General features: G+C 42.8%; 1 protein-coding gene across 1 annotated transcript in view; it reads left to right on the forward strand.

The window, feature by feature from the left end:
- Positions 1-17823, forward strand: part of rpap3.L (RNA polymerase II associated protein 3 L homeolog) — a 32719-nt gene extending 14896 nt beyond the window's left edge. The window contains 5 exon segments of the mRNA NM_001091056.1: positions 6096-6316; positions 9354-9540; positions 10128-10225; positions 11249-11349; positions 17182-17823. Of these exon segments, the coding sequence (NP_001084525.1) occupies positions 6096-6316; positions 9354-9540; positions 10128-10225; positions 11249-11349; positions 17182-17267 (693 nt within the window). The 3' untranslated portion in view covers positions 17268-17823.
- Positions 17824-18808: the final 985 nt, after the last annotated feature.

An 18808-nucleotide genomic window follows, 5' to 3' on the forward strand; every position in this document is an offset into this window, starting at 1 on the left:
GCATACAATTAGTAGCAGCCAAGTAAGGCCCGCATTAAAGAGGTGTCCACATTTGCTTTATATTGACATATTTACCCACAACCGTATGGGACTTAACCTCTAAATTCGAATAAACAATATTAGATAGCCAGGGCCATGCAGATTATGTTAAAAAGCAATATTTATTATCACCATGCCAAAATACTGACCGTGATGGATCACCTCCCACACCGGCTGCTCAACGCTCCATACTCACATCCGACTCTCGCAATCACTTATGCCTCTGATGCACATCATCCTCAAGAAAAGGAAAACAGGAGACCACAATTCCCCTTGCAGCGCTGTGCCTCGACAGCTGTTTCGCCACTACCTGCGGCTTTGTCAAGAGATCTGGATGTCCATTGGATATGCATAGGGGACATTTCCCCTTCTAGTGCCTACACCCACACTGGGAGGTGATCCATCACGGTCAGTATCTTCTCTATTCTGTACAGCGGTCCGCTGCAGAGCGGTGGGATAAATACGATCATATAGCGATTGCCATACCACCATAATACCAGGATCTGGATGTCCATTGGAAATGCATAGGGGACATTTCCCCTTCTAGTGCCTACACCCACACTATTTAAGACTGAATTATTCTGGGCACCAAAGAATTAACCCCACACCGGCTCCGCCCTCACATGCCGTTTTACATCCTGATATCCTATTCATAATTGAACTGGATTAATCACCTTTTCTACCATCAAACTGAGCACCTTATTGGCGACTTACACTACAGCCGTGATGATTCATCGCTCTCCTCATTCCATGAACACTTAATTACGGATTTATCCAGTTGATTGCAATTGACATATATTGGAGTCTTCGACTTATAGCGTGCACGCAGCCTCTTATATTGTATTGTATATAATATATGCAAAATAGGAATAATGGGATCCCCACCCCCCAAGCAGCGCTGCTTATTTTAAATGGTTTTAATAATTTTGGCATGGTGATAATAAATATTGCTTTTTAACATAATCTGCATGGCCCTGGCTATCTAATATTGTTTATTCGCATTTAGAGGTTAAGTCCCATACGGTTGTGGGTAAACATTTTTTTTATTTATTTTACTGTACTGTGCATTACCTGCAGTAGAGATCCCTAGGAGAGCAGTCAAGATAGTGCTGCCACCATAACATTTACAGAAAAGGGCTGCAGTCCTCGGGTAAAAAAAAAGAGTAAGTGTTTTCAGGGGGGGGGGGGGTGACAGTTGCATCACTTGTCAACCAAAAAAAATCTGTTTCTCTGTTGTCTCAAGGGGGACACAGGGAACAAATTGGGTTAAGCTCCACCCTCTAGGAGGCAGGACACTTAGATTTATTAAAGGGTGTGCCAGGAGACTGGCTTAACCCCACACTAAACCGATTTAATCAGTTTTTAAGTGTCCTGCTTCCTAGAAGGATGGATCCTCTTCTACTCAAGAAGTATCTTGTGTTAATGGATGTCATAGGGGTGTTATCAGGTGCAGGGCTACCTGTCTCCTTTAGATACACCTCCCTTGTGGGACACTGCACCGGAGTTATAACCTAGCCCTACAGGCTATAACGACTATCCAGGCATTCCTGCAGACCGCTGAGGGAAAGGCAGAAGGCCTGAACGGTGCGGGGCAGCAGTGAGTATTTATTATCTCTCTCATATGTTTCTCATGTCTGGTTGCTCTCCCCTTGTTTCCCTCTGGGCTCCCCTTCTGCACCTTAATTGCGTCCCCGCAGTTTCGGAAGGGAGGAGGCTGCTGCCTGGAAAGCTTCATCCTAGACCGCAGCCCAAAATGCGCTCCTTCTTGCGCCTGGGGGTTTCGCAACGCACATCTCCATCCTCTGCCTCTCTTCATTCGCGACAGGGAGGGAGGAGGATCTTGCATTCCGGCAACATCTTGTCCGGTTGAACGCAGGGTCATGCGGGCCTTCGGCAGTATGCTCCAGGCACCATTTTGTTTCGCACCTGCTGTTAGAGCGCACCTTTCTGCTGGCGTATCAGCGCTGATAAGCGCATACCTCACGGAGCCTCGCCAGCTGACACACGGCTCTGCTCAACAGACTTCTACAACCTATCACACTCTGCAGCAAGCTTCTATTAAGGCTCGCTTCTCCTGCTCCCAAGCTCATCAGCAGGTACCATTGTTACTGCTGTAATGGCAGAAGGTAAAGCAGGGGGACTGTTTCCCAGGGCGGGGGGAGAGCACCAGTAACAGCAGCGCAAATTACTTACTTTGCGTGCAAAAACTACCACGCCAAAATTCCCGGGGGCCAAGGAGAGCCCATTTGCAGATCCTGCTCCAAGTGGCAGGGCATTGCACATTCCCCAGGAGGTTCTCTCAGCCCTGCAATTGACCCATCTGCAACCACTGCTGGGGATATAGATCAGCAGGATGCCATGGCTGAGCCCTCCACAGAACCTCCAGCCCCACTTTGGGCTGTTCAGCTATCTCAGTCCCTAGCCTCCCTACAGAGTCTACCTTCCATTGCAGACAATTTGGGCAGAGCCCTTGCCAAGCTTGGTTCCAAATCTAGCGGAAAACGGCCATATCCGGCTAAAGGGCACACTAGCACACACACTCCTTCTGACGTTTCATCAGCGGGAGAAAATTCCTCGCACTCGGAGTGCGAGTTGCCTCCTTCTGAGGTTTCTTCAGGGGCAGAAGAGGGGTCTGAGGATGAGGCCAAGGGCTGTGATATTCCACATGATATTGAGCATATCATTAAGGGAGTAACAGAGGTGTTAAAAATCTCTCAACAGTCCCAATCTTCTAGTTTGTTCAGGAGACAGAATGTTCAGAATGTTTCTCTTCTCATGAACAACTCCTCGGCATAATACAAGAGGAGTGGAATTCTCCTGAAAAGAAATTTCAGGCTACCCGAAAATTCTCTAAGTCCTATCCTTTCGCAAGGGAACTCGTAGACAAGTGGTCTATGCCCCCCCTCAGTATACGCACCGGTGTCTCGATTATCCAAGTTTACAGCTCTGCCAGTCACAGATGCCGCAGCTTTTAAAGATCCATCTGACAGGCGCCTTGAAGGGTTCCTGAGAGCGGTTTACTCTTCTGCCGGCTCTACCCTACGTCAACAAGGGAGTCTCTCCTCTGTTGGTTCAATCCGAACAATCTGTCCTTGGGCCAATCAGGGGCCACTCCGAAATTGGACAGTCTTATCAACAGACGCAAGATTGGGGCGCTACATGGAACAATCTGTCCGTACAAGGTCTATGGTCTCCCGGGGAGTCCAAACTACCAATAAACATTCTGGAACTCCGAGCAGTACGACTATCCCTCTCCCACTGGTCACATCATCTCCAGACAAGTGCAATTCGGGTGCAAAGCGACAATTCCACCACAGTCACATACATCAACTGGCAGGGAGGAACCTGCAGCACTAGCAGAGGCCCAACTGATATTGAACTTGGCGGAGTCCAACTCCGTAAGATTGTCCGCCATTCACATACCAGGAGTATCCAACACAAGGGCAGATTTTCTCAGCCGAAACTTCCTAGATCCAGGGGAATGGGAACTTAATTTGCGGAGCTAACCAGTCAATGGGGACAACTCCAGATCATTCTAATGGCGTCCAGAGCCAATCGCAAGGTGTCAACATTCTTCTCCCACTCGCGGGACCCTCTAGCAGTGGGAGTGGATGCAATGACCCATTGTTGACAGTTCGACCTTGCCTATGTCTTCCCATCTCTTCCCATGCTTCCCCGAGTACTAAAGAAGATCAGGCAATCCCATCTCACAGCAATTGTTATAGCTCCCTACTGGCCCAGGAGGACGTGGCTCTTGGATCTTCAGGAGATGTCTATAGCACAACCCATTCGGCTAGTTCCCAGAGATGATCTGCTATGACAGGGCCCCATAGTTAATCACAACCCGGGCCTCTTCGTTTTGATGGGATGGCTGTTGCGGCCTCCATCTGGAGACAAAAGGGAATAGTGGAGGACGTCATTGCCACAATGTTAAGATCACGCAAGTCTATCTCATCTAAGGCATACCACAGAGTTTGGCACACTTACTGGAACTGGTACAGAGAGACGCACACGAATACAGAAGATGCAACATGCCAAGGGTGCTATCCTTCCTACAAAGGGGCCTACAGCTTGGCCTTAAACTTAGCTCATTGAAGGTCCAGGTGTCGGCACTGTCTGTTCTACTTCAGTCACGCCTAGCCATGGAGAATCCTGTCCACACATTTCTGCAGGGAGTAGTGCATATTGCTCCTCTATTTTGGCCTCCAACTCCAGGATGGGATCTTAATATCTTTCTAGAGGCTCTACTAGACCCCCCCCCTTGAGCCTTTACAGGCAATTTCTGAGGAATGGCTAACCTGGAAGGTAGTCTTTCTGGTGGCGATCTCATCTGCCAGACGAGTTTTGGAAATTAGTGCATTATCCTGCGACCCCTCATTCCTAGTCTTCCAAAAAGACAAGGCAGTTCTATGCACAGTTCCATCATTCCTCCCAAAGGTGGTGTCATCTTTCCACATCAATCAAGAAATTGTGGTACCATCCCTCTGTCCTGAACCCAAGAACGATAAGGAGCGCAGACTTCATAACCTAGATGTGGTAAGAGTGCTTCGCTGGTACCTGGAATGGTCCAAGTCCTTCAGACGTTCCCAGACTCTCTTCGTTATACCCACTGGTGCCCGGCGTGGCGTGCAAGTTTCCAAGGTTTCGATTGCACAATGGTTGAAGGAAACCATCAGCATATCCAAGGGAAAGTCACCTCGAGACAATTCGAGCCCACTCTACAAGATCGATCGGAGCCTCCTGGGCATGGTGCAATGCGGCCTCCTTGGATCAGATCTGCAGAGCAGCTACCTGGTCCTCGGTCCATACATTTACCAAATGTTACAGTCTTGACACGTTTTCCTCAATAAGGCCTCCTTTGGCCGTAAGGTGTTGCACGTGCAATGACGTGTCACAAATTCTCACTACCCACCCTGCTGTTCTGGGGCTGCTTTGTAAAGTCCCCATTCGTTCCCTGTGTCCCCCTTGAGACGACAGAGAAAACAGGATTTTTTTGATACCATTAAATCTGTCGATAAGGGGGACACAGGGCTTCCTGTCCCTAATGTGAGTTGACCAGTTGGTCTGGATGGGAAAAAGGTTTCCTGGTTTACCAGTTCTGCAGTTATATGTTTACCTATTCAGCAGTGTCTTTGGTACAAACTGATGTGATTGGTTTAGTGTGGGGTTAAGCCAGTCCTGCCTCCTAGAGGGTGGAGCTTAACCCCATTCGTTCCCTGTGTCTCCCATATCGACTACAGAGAAACAGATTTAACGGTGAGTATCAAAAAATCCTGTTCATTTGCCAATGCTTTAAAATCACATGAATTTTGTGGGTCTGTTGAACCAAATCCTTACAATAAGGATTCAGCTTATTTGGAATCTTGCGAGAGATTGCAAGGGGATTTGGTACACCGCTTATCCATTGATAACTCATTGACCAAAACTACAGCTCAGTTTTGCTTTCTGGTGTCTTTTGAGCATGTGACATTTGTCACAATTACCTTGGATAAACTATTTCCATCGAAGAAATGTTTTGTTGTATACAACTATTAATATGTGTAAATACACTGATGTTCATTGTTTTGATTTTACAAAAAATATAATTGACCATATTTTCTTTTTCAGTATCAACTTTAATCACCATTTTTTTATCTAGACCTAAAGTCTTAAACTGTTGCACATTAATTTTATTTCTAAATTACCTTTTTACAGTTGCAAACACCCATATACATTTCCTTCTGTTTTATTTGGAGGCAATGAATACTGTAAGGTGTTTCACCTCTGTAATGAAAACTAGAGAAAGCTATGGCATTTTTAGAAATCTTACACTGTCACATTGTGCACTTTTTTTTTTTTCAGCCAAATTGGACAGTGCTGTCTCAACAGATATATATTTTATATAAAAGCTTTATAAAAGAAATACAGGAACTCCATGTTAAATATTTTTTAAAGAACAAAAAAACAGACTAAAACTACAATAAAACAGTCTCAACACAAAATGAATCCGTGTTGTAATTGCATAATTTCTTACTTTGATGTTGCTTTTTACTCTTTTATTATTTTGCCCTTTTTAGAAACCTTTAAGAAGGATGGTAATTGAAGAAGTTGGAGGCCCAGCTGAAATTTTTAACACAAGTCTTAAAGAAACAAACCACAGGAAAGCGGATTCTGTGGATTTAACGGCTGAGACCAATACTCAAGATTTGAATCAAGAACAGAACATTTGCAACTCACCTGATGTTCCCAGTCCAAAGATCCCAAAAATAGAAGAAATCAGTGATACACCTGGTTCTTGGTAGGTTTATAGTAATCAGCAATTTTCGTATGTCTCACTTGTGTTAGTGGTTTGCATACTAGTGCAACTGGAGCATTTACAGAAGGTCTCGGCCTGCACTAGGTTGAAATTTAAGGAGAAAACCTGTTTGCTCTTCTAAATAGAATGCCCAGCTTCAAGGTAATTTGGGTTGAACATTTTTATGATGTGCCCTAGATTTTCTCAGATATACAGTATGACTGATACATCACTGTTAGGTTTTTGTAACCAAGCCAACCTTGACCAAATGCAGGCCCTCCAAGCAGAATGTGAACAAGAAAAGTCAGGCAACTGCTCTATGGGTTTATATCCTCCCAATGTTTCAATTTTATGTTCCTTACCAACACAAACAACATCACCTTATAGATACCCTATTACCCTTTATCATTCCAAAATGACTACATTTGGGATTTACAGGATTTTGAATATGGAAAGTTAAATAAAAGATGAGCAAAAGTGATGCTCTTGTTTGTCTGCAGGAGGTTTCACATTATTCAGCACTTGAGCAGAGCAGATTATAAACAGATTGTGAGCAAGAAGTTGTAATTCAGCATATCCAGAAAAGGTTTAACGCTATTTGTAATAAAAAGTAATATAAAATATAATGGCATAGTGCTATACAACTGGAGGCCAGTAAATTCCATGTTGTGATTGTCCGTTTTCATATCCCCCAGTCTGTGCATCTTCACTTTAATATAGCTTGGCTCTGTTATTTAGTACAGTTTATATCTAACCTACTCTATGGAAAGATTTGGATAGTGCAAAGTTCTAAATTGCTACCTGTTGTGCAAGGATGCAAGGGTACACAGTGACTAGAGTAGTGCTGTCCAGCTTATTAGATGTAATGGGCTAATTATATATCTCAAATAACATGTACGAGGTCCAGATTAATATAAAATGAAAACGTCATACAGTGAAGTCTATGGAGCCTTTAAGAGACTGTGGGCTAATTAAATCCTTTGGATGTCTAGATTTGTCCCAATCGCCTCCAGTTGCACAGCCCTGGTCTAAAGTATTGGCCCTGTGGTGTATGAATGTGACAGGGACTGATTGTAAGCTCTCTGTAAAGTGTTGTGTAATGTGTCTGCTCTACATAATAGCAATAACCCATATTCTTGGGTGAAATGTAATACAGATCAGTATCTTGGCAGCCAGATTTCCATATAAGCTTCCAGTTGGCTTACTTAAAAATGTTACAAAATATATTTTTCTCTGACTTATTTAAGTTTGCATCCAAAATCAGAATTCTGGTTTTAGCTGTTTATAGTGCATGGCTATGTAAAAGCATCTGATTGAGAAATGTCTCTTTTGAGGTTCAGATGATAGACACAGTACTTTAGGCTTAAATTGACATGTTGGCTTTTCCAATGACTCTTATTGCATTCCTGGAGAACTGACGCTATGACTTGTCTTTGGGATTACTAAACAGCAAACCATCTGCATTTACATTTGTTGAGCAATCCACCTTTCTAATGTACATAAAAGTTTGGGAATTGTTATTGGCCTCAGGGCTGTGTATTTAGCCCTCTACTGTTCTCCCTGTACACTTTTTCTTTAGGTGTCCATATATCTTCATTTGGCCTTAAATATCACTTCTATGCAAATTACATGTAAACACCCCTTTACTAGCCACTGATGTTCAGAGCCAGATTGCTAACTGCCTCCTAGCTGTCTCCTCCTCCTAGCCCTTCTCCTCCTTTGACCATTACCTTTGACCATTACTTTTGACAACATGACCATTATTAATGCAGTTAATTCAGCACACTGCCTGGGGGTATCTTCGACTAGTCCATCTTCTTGTCTAATTGTGTAAATATCACTGCTAAAACACTAATCCATGGCCTTATCCTATCCTTTAGACTACTGCAATATATTACTAACCGGACTCCCAGACTTCCACCTCTCTCCCTTACAATTAATCTTAAATTCTGCTGCTAGGATCCTTCTGCTCCCTCTCAAAAGGGAACCTGTCCATCCCCTAGCATACAAAATCCTTGTCTTACTGAATGTTACTGGGCTTCTCCTCTGCTCCTAGACTGTTCCTACCATCTCTCATTTTAACCTTTCTATCTTGCTGCTCTTATCTCTGAATTCTATCCCTAATTCCTCCATAGGGAACACTCTAAATATCTTCCATAAGAAACTCAGGTTCTACCTTTTGAAGCACTAGAGTTAAGTCTAGTCCTGGAACTTAAGTGCCACTGCAAAAACCTTGTGATGTTATCCATCTAATCTGAATTTAAGCTCTACAGGGCATGGACCTCTTTCCTACTTAATCTCTGTGTAATTATACTTGTATTTATTATATTACTTGTCCTCCCTGTGTGTAATTTTCCACGTTGTAAGATTGTGCAGTACTGCATATCCTTGTAACAAACTTCTGAAAATTTGCTTTTCATTGGGGGTGGGGTCTGTCTAGGTGTTGGTTCTAAACAGGTTAAAAGCAAAAAGTAAGTTGGTAAGTGTTTTCAACAGCAAACTTCCATGCCAAAACAATAGATGATATGCTTCTGGGTTTCTCTTTGATATACACTGTGCAACATGATTACCTGTGACAAGATCAGACAGAAGCATTACTAAAGGTCTTGCATGTTTTAAGAAACCAGTTTATATATCCTCAGGCGAATGCGGGAAAAGAAAGAAAATAGATATTTTCAAGAAGACAAAAAATAAATTATCTTCAACACTATTTTATGCATCACATGCAAGTAGTATGTTGCAGTCATATGGTTTAGAAATTACACCTTTTTATGGAACATTTCATATATTGGATAGGGTACATATCTGGAGATTTCTGTCCCACCGTATTCATCACTCCCTCGTGTTTCTCTTTTCAAAACTCTCATAAACATTCCCTATTTAAAGCTATAGATCCGTACAAAGTATACAGGCCTTCCTTATGTACTAATGTTCTCTGTGGATTGGGTTAAACAGCAATAATCCACTCGCTGGCAATAGACTGGCTTTCTTTTACTGAATCTTTTGATTTAATTTCCTTCTTGTTTCATTTTATTTGTAGTGAGCCTACTACTGGAGAGGATTATCTCACATCTCGGCCATCACCTCCAAAAATCGAAAAAGTTGTGTCAACATTTTCTGAGTCTCTGAATATAGGGATTCCTGCAGTGCCTACAAACTCTTTCCAGCTTGAGTCAGACTTCAGAAGATTAAAAGGGAATCCTGACCTATTGTATGTGTACCTAAAAGTAAGTTTTTACTGCAGTTACATTGGCATCTTACTCTTCTGTAAAGAAAGTTTATCATAGGGGCTGTTCACCTTACAATTTAAGTATGATGTAAAGAGACGATTTGTAAACGTTTTCATTTTTTATTATTTGTGGTTCTTGAGAGATATCACTTTTTATTTAGCTCTCCAATTTGCAATTTCAGCAGTCTGGTTGCTTGGGTCCAAATTACCCTAGTAACCATGCACTGATTTGAATATGAATAGGAAAAGGCCTGAATAGAAAGTTGAGATATAGAAACTAGCAATACATTTGTAGCCTTACAGAGTATTTGTCTATAGATGGAGCCAGTGACCCCATTTGAAAGTTGTAAAGAGTCAGAAGAAGAAGGGAAATAGCTCATAAACCATAAAAAAGAAAAAATTAAGTGAAAAAATTTTGAAAAGTAGCTTAGAATAGCCATTCTATAACATACTAAAAGCAAACTTAAAGGTGAACCACCCCTTTACATTCATAGTTTTCCATTACGTTGTTGGATATTAATGATTATACAGTTCATTTTTAATATAAATGTGCTTTCATATATATTATATGTTTTTCCCTTTTAGCAAATTGAACCCACGCTTTATGGTAAATTGTTCAAAAAAGCTTTGGATCCAGACCTGTTCAGTGATATTCTGACAATTCTGAGAGAGCAGTTTATTAAGTAAGTGCAGAGTTTATAATACCCTGAATATTGTTTTTGTGTTCTTTTACTCTTCGTTTGGATCTGGTTTAGAGCATCAAATAATGTAAGCCATATGGGTATTTAACAAGTTGGGTGAATTAAATACAAGTCCCTTTTTATAAAATGGAAATGGGGCCTATTAGTAGGGTTTAGAAGCTATAGCTTTACCCCTAATTGAAATGTTAAATTTGAAATCTCAAAATTTACTTTGAGATTATGAGGCAGAGAAGGCATGTAGCCTTCATCTGCTGAGGTTTTTATCTTCAGAAAACCATTGAACATTAGCTATTTTTTAGTTCAGAATGCTTTAGTCAAGGCAAGCAATACAAATAAATGGGGAATATTTTGTTTTAACCTGGTGCTAAATAGGAATAACTGTCATTTTTACCAGTATAATATGATCTCATCCTGTCTTAAATATTCTCACCTTTCAAGACTATAAGCAGGGGCGTAACTACAGAGGAAGCAGACCCTGCACTTGCAGGGGGGCCCAGTAGAATAGGGGGCCCAGTGAGGCCCTAATTAATAGCCAATTTTAATATGTGTGGGTAGAACAGGCCACCTTATCAATATTTTGGGGCCCTAAATTGAATCTGCTGTGGGGCCCAGTGACATATAGTTACGCCACTGACTATAAGCTACTTCTTACTTTGTACCCTAGTGCATTTATCAGTTTTTTAAATTAGGCTTTAAATTCCTTTCATGAGTAAACAGAACCATTTGATTTGCAATATCGTCTTAGTACAGCTCTGTCCAGAAAAAGTAGACATAATGTGTTCATACAAAATTATATTTTTTGATTTCTAGATTTATATCTATATATTCTGGTATATTTTAGCAATTTTAGTGCCAAGCTTTACCATGCCTTTACAGTATTTCATCTTTCACTTACTTATCTATGAGTATTTTAAAAATTCTCTTTCATATTTCATAATGTTTTAGCCTTGTCATCAAAACACATTTTGGTTTGTGCTAATGTTGCTTTCTGTTTTTCCATTGCAGCAAAGACAGCCCTGATCTCATCTTTGAAATATTGCAAAGGCTATCTGAACTGAAGAGATTTGACATGGCTGTAATGTTTCTTTCAGAATCAGATAAAAATAGTAAGTGTTGTCTACCCACTCCATTAATACAGATAAATGATGACACTGTACAATAATATAGAACCGTTGATTATGGTTTAGATCGTTAAATCTGTTTCTCTGTAGTCGATAGGGGGACACAGGGACCTTAGGGGTTTAGCTCCATCCTCCAGGAGGCAGGACACTTATTAAATTATTTAAAAGGGGTGTGACTGGAGTCCATCTTAACCCCACACAATCCCTTAGACCAGTGATCCCCAACCAGTAGCTCGTGAGCAACATGTTGCTCTCCAACCCCTTGATTGTTGCTCCCAGTGGCCTCAAAGCAGGGGCTTATTTTTGAATTCCAGGCTTGGAGGCAAGTTTTGGTTGCTTAAAAAACAGATGTACTGCCAAATAGAGCCTCCCGTAGGCTTCCAGTCCAAATAGGTGCTACCAAATAGCCAATCACAGACCTTATTTGGTACCCCAGGAACTTGTTTCATGCTTGTGTTGCTCTCCAGCTCTTTTTACATCTGAATGTTGCTCACGGGTGAAAAAGGTTGGGGACCCCTGCCTTAGACCATTCAGTTTGTACCAAAGACACTGTTATAACAAAAAACTGGTAACCAATGGAAGAACATTAAAACAGAAGGAATATTCCCAATTAGACCAACATGGTCAACAATTCTTCATAAGGGCGGGAATCCCTGTGTCCCCCTATCGACTACAGAGAAACAGATTTAACGGTGAGTATCAAAAATCCTGTTTTCTCTGTCGTCTCTGGGGGACACAGGGACCTTAGGGGACTTAATAAAGCAGCCCCAGAATGGGTGGGAAATGAATAGAATTGTATTGACACTTTACTGCACAACAGAGTGTAGCACTTTGTGGCCAAACGCCGCCTCGGCTAAGGAATATGTGTCAAGGTTGTAGAATTTTGTGAATGTGTGAATAGATGACCAGGTAGCCCCTTTGCAAATCTGCTCAGCTGAGGTCGATATGCCACATGCCCAGGAAACTCCCACTGCTCAGCTGAGGCCGAGTTGCGCCATGCCCAGGAAGCTCCCACTGCCCTTGTAAAGTGTGCTCGGATATCCACTGGGGGAGTCTTCCCTTTGGACAAATATGCTTGACGTATTGTTTCTCTGATCCATCTTGCAATAGTTGCTTTTGAAGCTGCCTGACCCCTTTTAGGTCCTGATGGAATCAGGAACAGAGATGTAGAGTGCCAAAATGGTTTGGATCTTTCTATATACCAGCAGAGAGCTCTGACCGCATCCAACTTGTGTAGTCTGCGTTCCTTGACGTTTTTAGGGTCAGGACATAAGGTCGGGACTACGATCTCTTGATTGACATGAAACTGGGACACCACCATAGGAAGTAAGGATAGTACCATTCTTAGAACCGCTTTGTCCTTGTGGAATATAAGGAACTGTGCATCGCATGACGGTGCACTCAATTCAGACACTCTTCTGGCTAAGGAAATTGCCATTAAAAATACTACCTTTCTGGTGAGTAGTGACTCGTAAACAGATCCCAAGGGTTCGACTGGCGGGTCGAGTAGTGCTTTGAGTACTAGGTTTTGGTCCCATCCTGGAACAGGAGAACGGAACTGAGGTCATAGGTGTTGTACTCCCTGAATGAATGTCTGTATAGAATCATCTAGCGCCAGTCTTGTTTGAAATATTACTTATAAGGCTGATATCTGTACCTTGAGAGAGCTGAGCTTTAGTTGTAACTGAAGACCCCTCTGAAGAAATGACAATATCCTAGGGATGTTGAGTTCTAGGAAGGGCAGGCCCTCTCCAAGCACCAGTTATGGTATGCAAGCCGTCTGGATGATGACGACGGTTTAAGGGCTGGCTGTTTCAATAGCCACCCCGTCAAAAGGAATAGTCCCGGATTGGCATGAGTTATTGGCCCTTGAAGGAGGAGGTCTGGCCTGGGTGTCGACATGTCCTGTAGGTCTGAGAACCATGTCCTTCGTGGCCAGTACGGGGCCACCACGATTATTGTGCGTTGCGATTGTCTGATCTTCTTCAGTACCCGGGATAACATCAGAAGAGGAAGGAACACATATGCTAGATTGAACCGCCATTTTTGTGTCATTGCGCCCGCTCCTGCCGCCGCTGGAATATTGGGCGAAATATTGTGGAACTTTTTGATTGGTTTTGGACACCGTGAGATCTATCTGTGGTCGCCCCCAACGATGTACTAGCTCGGCAATTGCCTCCGGATGCAATTCCCATTCTCCTGCATCTAATCGGTTGCGACTGAGGTAATCGGCCTTTTGTTGGACACCCCTGGGATGTCGCCGGTAGTCTCACATTGTTGTTTTCCGCCCAGCCTAAGATTAGTTGAGCCTCTGTCATGGCCGGTTTGCTGCGGGTTCCTCCCTGTCTGTTTATGTATGCCACCGTTGTGGCGTTATCGCTTTGTACTCTTACTGGTTTTGTGCCGAAGCATTTGCGACCATTTGAGTAGAACCCCGACAATCTCTCTTGCGAGGGAACTGGAACTATTACTGGTGATACAGTCTAGGAAGGCCTGGGCCTTGTTGATGTTGGAAGGAACTCTGGACATAAAGAATTTGTTGGGGGGGGGGGAGCGAAAAAGTAGATATGATAGCCTTCCGATACTATCTCTTTGATCCAAGCATCTGAGGAGTTATGGATCCATGCCTCCCGGAATCACAGTAACTTGCCCCCTATTGGTTCCTTTGATTCCGGAGGGAGTGCCCCGTCAGGCTGTCACCAATTTGTTGGTGTGTGTCGGCTTATTATGGGGCTTGTTGGTCTTCCATGTTTCTCGTCCCCTGTCACTTGGTTTGGAACAAAAGTGCGACCTCTGCGGTGAGTTGCTCCTTCGAGAGAAACGTCCGCTTTGACCTCGAAAAAAATCTCCCTCTTCTGGAGGTAGTGGTTGTTCTGCTTTTTGATTGAGTGAGAAATGTGCTCTTCCCTCCTGTCGCTTGGGAAATGATCTTTTCCAGTTCTTCGCCAAACAATCGTTGTCCCTTGAACGGAAGTGACGTTAGCGATTTCTTAGAGCTAAGATCTGCTGACCAACTTTTAAGCCACAATGTCCGTCTTGCTGCTATAGACAGAGCTGAGGTTCTGCCCGTGGCTTGAGAGGCATCTAACGTGGCGTTGCATAGATATGCTGATGCTTTCCTAATGGAGAAAATGGATGCGGGGAGCTCAGACCTTGGTACCCACTCTTGAAATTCTTTGAGCAAGGCCTCTGCCCAGGCTTGTATGGCTCTAGATACCCACGCAGAAGCCAGTAGTGGATGCAGTGGGGCTGTGTAGATTGCTCTTAGGGTACTTTCCAAACGTCTGTCGACCGGTCACTGATGCTTCGGCATCAGTGACCGGTAAGGTGGTAGATTTTGATAATCGTGACACAGGTGCGTCTACTACTGGAGGATTGGACCATTTGTCCACCAACTCCTTTGGGAATGGATAAGACTTAGAAAATTTCTTAGTGGCTTGAAACTTTCGTTCTGGGCAATTCAATTCCTCCTGAATCAAGGTAGTTGGTTGAGCATGATCCGGAAAGCAGTCTGCCGACCTGTGTTGCCTTTTGAATAAGCCTGTGGCTTGGTTCTTATCGTCCTGTGTTTGAGTGATATTAAGTATATCAATCACTCCTTTAATGATGCCCTCAATGTCGTGTTGTGAATCTTTATCTTTGCTTTCACTCTACATTTCTTGTCCTCTGAAGAGGCCTCAGAAGGAGGGAGTTCCCCTTCCGACTGGGAACAGTTTTGTTCTACTGATGATGCATCAGATATGTTATGTGATATGGCGTCAATCTTAGGGCTTTGTACCCTCTTGCGCTTGCTTATGTGCTTGTGGGACAGTTTGGATAGTACTTTGCCCAAATTATTCGCAATGGCTGGAAGTCCCTGTAAGGAAGCCAATGATTGTGAGAGCTGAATTGCCCAAAGTGGTGCTGAAGTGTCTTGTGAGGTGTTTCCCCCTGTGTTTTGGGATGTGTCCTGTAAGTCTGAATTTGCCTGAGGCAGATTTTGTTTTGGACTGAGCCCCTGGGTAGAAGCAGTTCCCTGCCCCTTGAGCAGGCTCTGCACAGCGGCTCTTGCTGGCACCCTGAAAATTTAGTCTGCCATTTTGTGCAGGCTAAATAAGAGACCTGCGCCGTAGCTGGGGCTTTACCCCCTGCCCTAGGGAATAGACCACCTGTCCTACCTTCTGCCATTCTGCAGTGAGGTGCTGAAGGAACACGCAGGTGAGTGGGGTAAGCTGTTCCTCCTCTGCTTGTCACTTACTCCGAACAGAGTTGAGTGTGCTAGGCGTTTTGGCAGTCTTCTTTGTCTATGGCGTGCATATGGCGCGCATAGAGAAAGGAAGAGGAGGAGGCGGTGCCGTTTAGTATATTTTTCACGCCAATGTGCCTACAAAATGGTGCCTACGTATGCCCGCTTTGCCCTCAACAAAGATGGTGCCGCGTACTGACACCCGCCTCCTTGTAGCCGCGTGCCAGAACACCCTTGCGGCGCGCTCACCCCCGTGGCAATTGAAGTGAGCCGCAATGACCGCAGGGTCTGTTTCACTTAATGCTTCCCCGGATAATGATCCATTGTGAACACTGTATACCACCTCCGGAGCCAGGGAGGGGGGGATGGCGAAGGAAAGAGGGGGCAATGGGAATGCTCAGAAATACCTTCTTGTGGTAATTGCTGGAGATTAAGAGGGTGCCTGAGGTAGAAGAGGTAAAACCCCCTCCCACTAACCTGCTAGTGCCTGGCAATGGCTGGGACCCTCTCTGATCCTTCTCCCCATTCACCGGTCAGACCTTCTGTTCCTATTGGAGACAGGGTTGTCTGAGGGATACATTCAGCCTGTTTTGGGTTGTGTGTCCAGGTGAGAATCCCTCGTGGGAGAGCAAGCCCCTGGGATGCAAGGGTTACTCCTGCTCCTGGGGTTGTCCCTGAAGCCCATAAATAAATCTCTGATTAGAAATCCTTTTCCATCAGGGTGTTGTCCATCCTCCCGGTAGCAGGACACTTAAAAAACTGAATGGAATAAGGAAGTGCGTGAGGTTAAGCTGTACTCCAGTCACGCCCCTTTTGAATAATTTAGTAAGTGTCCTGCCTCCTGGAGGATGGAGCTTAACCCCTAAGGTCCCTGTGTCCCCCAGTGACGACAGAGAAAAAATGTTTTTGCAGTGGAAATATTTTCCTGATATTTAACTTTGTCTGAGGACTATCAAATGGTGGGCCCTCTAAACACCGTGCACTTCTAATTTAGTTGAATGGGAAACACACCCCCCGAAGCAAATTATATTGTCAAGCAGGGACTGCTTGGAAATGACAATTGGGAGCATTCCCAAGCAAACCCACCTGATATCTACTGCTACTGTTAGCCTAATGTCCCCTTTCTTTTGTCAGAATATTAGAGCTTACTTTTCCAGTTAAGAGCACTTGCACTATGAAATGGCAAAACCTATGAAAATGTCAGTTATACGATTAGCTATCCCCATAGATTACACTTTATAAACAAATATTACATTAAGTACAAAAGAGACTGACATAAATAACTTCTCTAGGGAACTGGGAATTTGCCATTTTATCACAAAAAGTCAGTTCACAAGAGAAGCCAAAAAAAATGCCTCCCCATTGTTGCCAAGTTTGTTGCCTTTGGCTGTTTGTTGCACTGTGTATTGTTTTATGCTGTAACTAAAAGTGTTGCCCCTGTATCAGTACTGGCTCTCCACTAAATCCCCTGTAATCTCTTAGTAAAGTTATTTTTTCCCCTCATAAAACTATGTCAAAAGTATTCATTTTGTGTGTGTTTGGTTTATAGCTCCTCTTGATGCTACATATGATATGTGTTTTCTCCTTTGCAGATGCCCACATCTTATTTTCACACCTAGAGCAATCGATGAATGCCAATGTCTCTTTTAATGCTTTGAAGAAAAAATATGGACTTTAATCTGTGCAGAGAACAGTCAGATGGGGCTAAAAAGCTGAAAAAGAAGGATACAATCTGAAGCCAAAACTCAAGTGTTACTCACAGCAGGGGCAGATACAATTTTATTTTAATATACACAGAATATGAACGTCTGTTGGTTTAATTATTCAAATAAACTATTTATTCTCCCAGTATGTGCAATTAGTTCCCCTTCCAACCCCTCTAGCATTATATTTTATCCATAGACTACAGCAGTGTTTGCCATCCTTACAAGTGCTATTTGGCACATGGAGATAGGGCATGTGCAGAGCTGCCTGTTCTGGCTTGTCTGCTGAAATGCACTTCTCTGATATCTTTGGATGAAATTGGATCCAGGAGAGTTTGGAAGAACTACTTTAGAGCTCTTCATTTGCTACAACTGAATCACCAGACCTGTAGACCTGCCCCAGAGTGAAGCATTTTAATGGATGTCTGGAATATTTTATAACAGATACATTTCAGAGAAATGCTAATGAGTTTGCCCTTTTCAGATTCAAGTTGACTGGGATGTACACAAAATAAATGTATTTTCCTAACACTTTTGTGCTTAATAATTTCAGATGCAGTATTATGCTTTAAAAATTTCCTTTTTTTTTATATATTATCATGTACTAGATTTCTTGGACAGTTTTGGGTCATTGTGCTGTTCTATTTGCGGTCAACTACAAAGGCAGTAGAGGAAATGAATTTCCTTATGGACTGTAGCCTTGGCCTGGTCAGCTGAAGCAGTCTGCAATAATGTTTTACAAATAACAGGCATTTTGAGTGCTTGCTAATAACCAATGTTGTGTTGGCTGAAAACAGCAATATAAGGATGCAACAGAATTCTGAAATAAAAATAGTTTTGTTGAAAAAGATGCCTGCTTGCCAGGTTCAACACTGCAGTGTATACCCAAGCATCAGTAGCCCATTAGCTCACCTTACTGTAGCTATGAGTATTTATCTGTCCAAGAAGATATCCAAGCCCCTTATTATTAAAGGCATTAAGAAAATCCACAACATAACCAAGCATGCCACAATTTCACACAATTACTCTTTCATTGCTTTATTCTATTTATTCTGCTAACTGGAAACATTCCACGTGAAACCTATGCTTTTGCACAAATGAAAAGAAAGTATCATCAGCATACAGAGAAGAAGTACAGGTATAGGATCTGTGATCCAAAACCTGTTATCCAGAAAGCTACGAAATAAGGGAAGACCACGTCCTACAGATTCCATTTTAGCCAAATAATTCAAATTTTAAAAAATTATTTCCTTTTTTTTGTAATAATAAAAATGTATATTGTACTTGATCCCAACTAAGATACAATTCATCCTCATTGGTGAAAAAACAATCTTATTAAGTTTAATGTTTAAATATTTTCTAGTAGACTCAAGATATGGAGATCCATATTCTGGAAAGAATCCCTTATCCAGGTCCCAAGCATTCTGGATGACAGGGCCGATAGCTTAGAATGCCTAAGGTAATTTATGTTTAAGTTTAATGGTAAACTCCTGCAGATTTTTATTTTTAGAGTGCA

The sequence above is a fragment of the Xenopus laevis genome, chromosome 3L (assembly GCF_017654675.1).
Source record: "Xenopus laevis strain J_2021 chromosome 3L, Xenopus_laevis_v10.1, whole genome shotgun sequence".
In the NCBI taxonomy this organism is placed as follows: Eukaryota; Metazoa; Chordata; class Amphibia; order Anura; family Pipidae; genus Xenopus; species Xenopus laevis.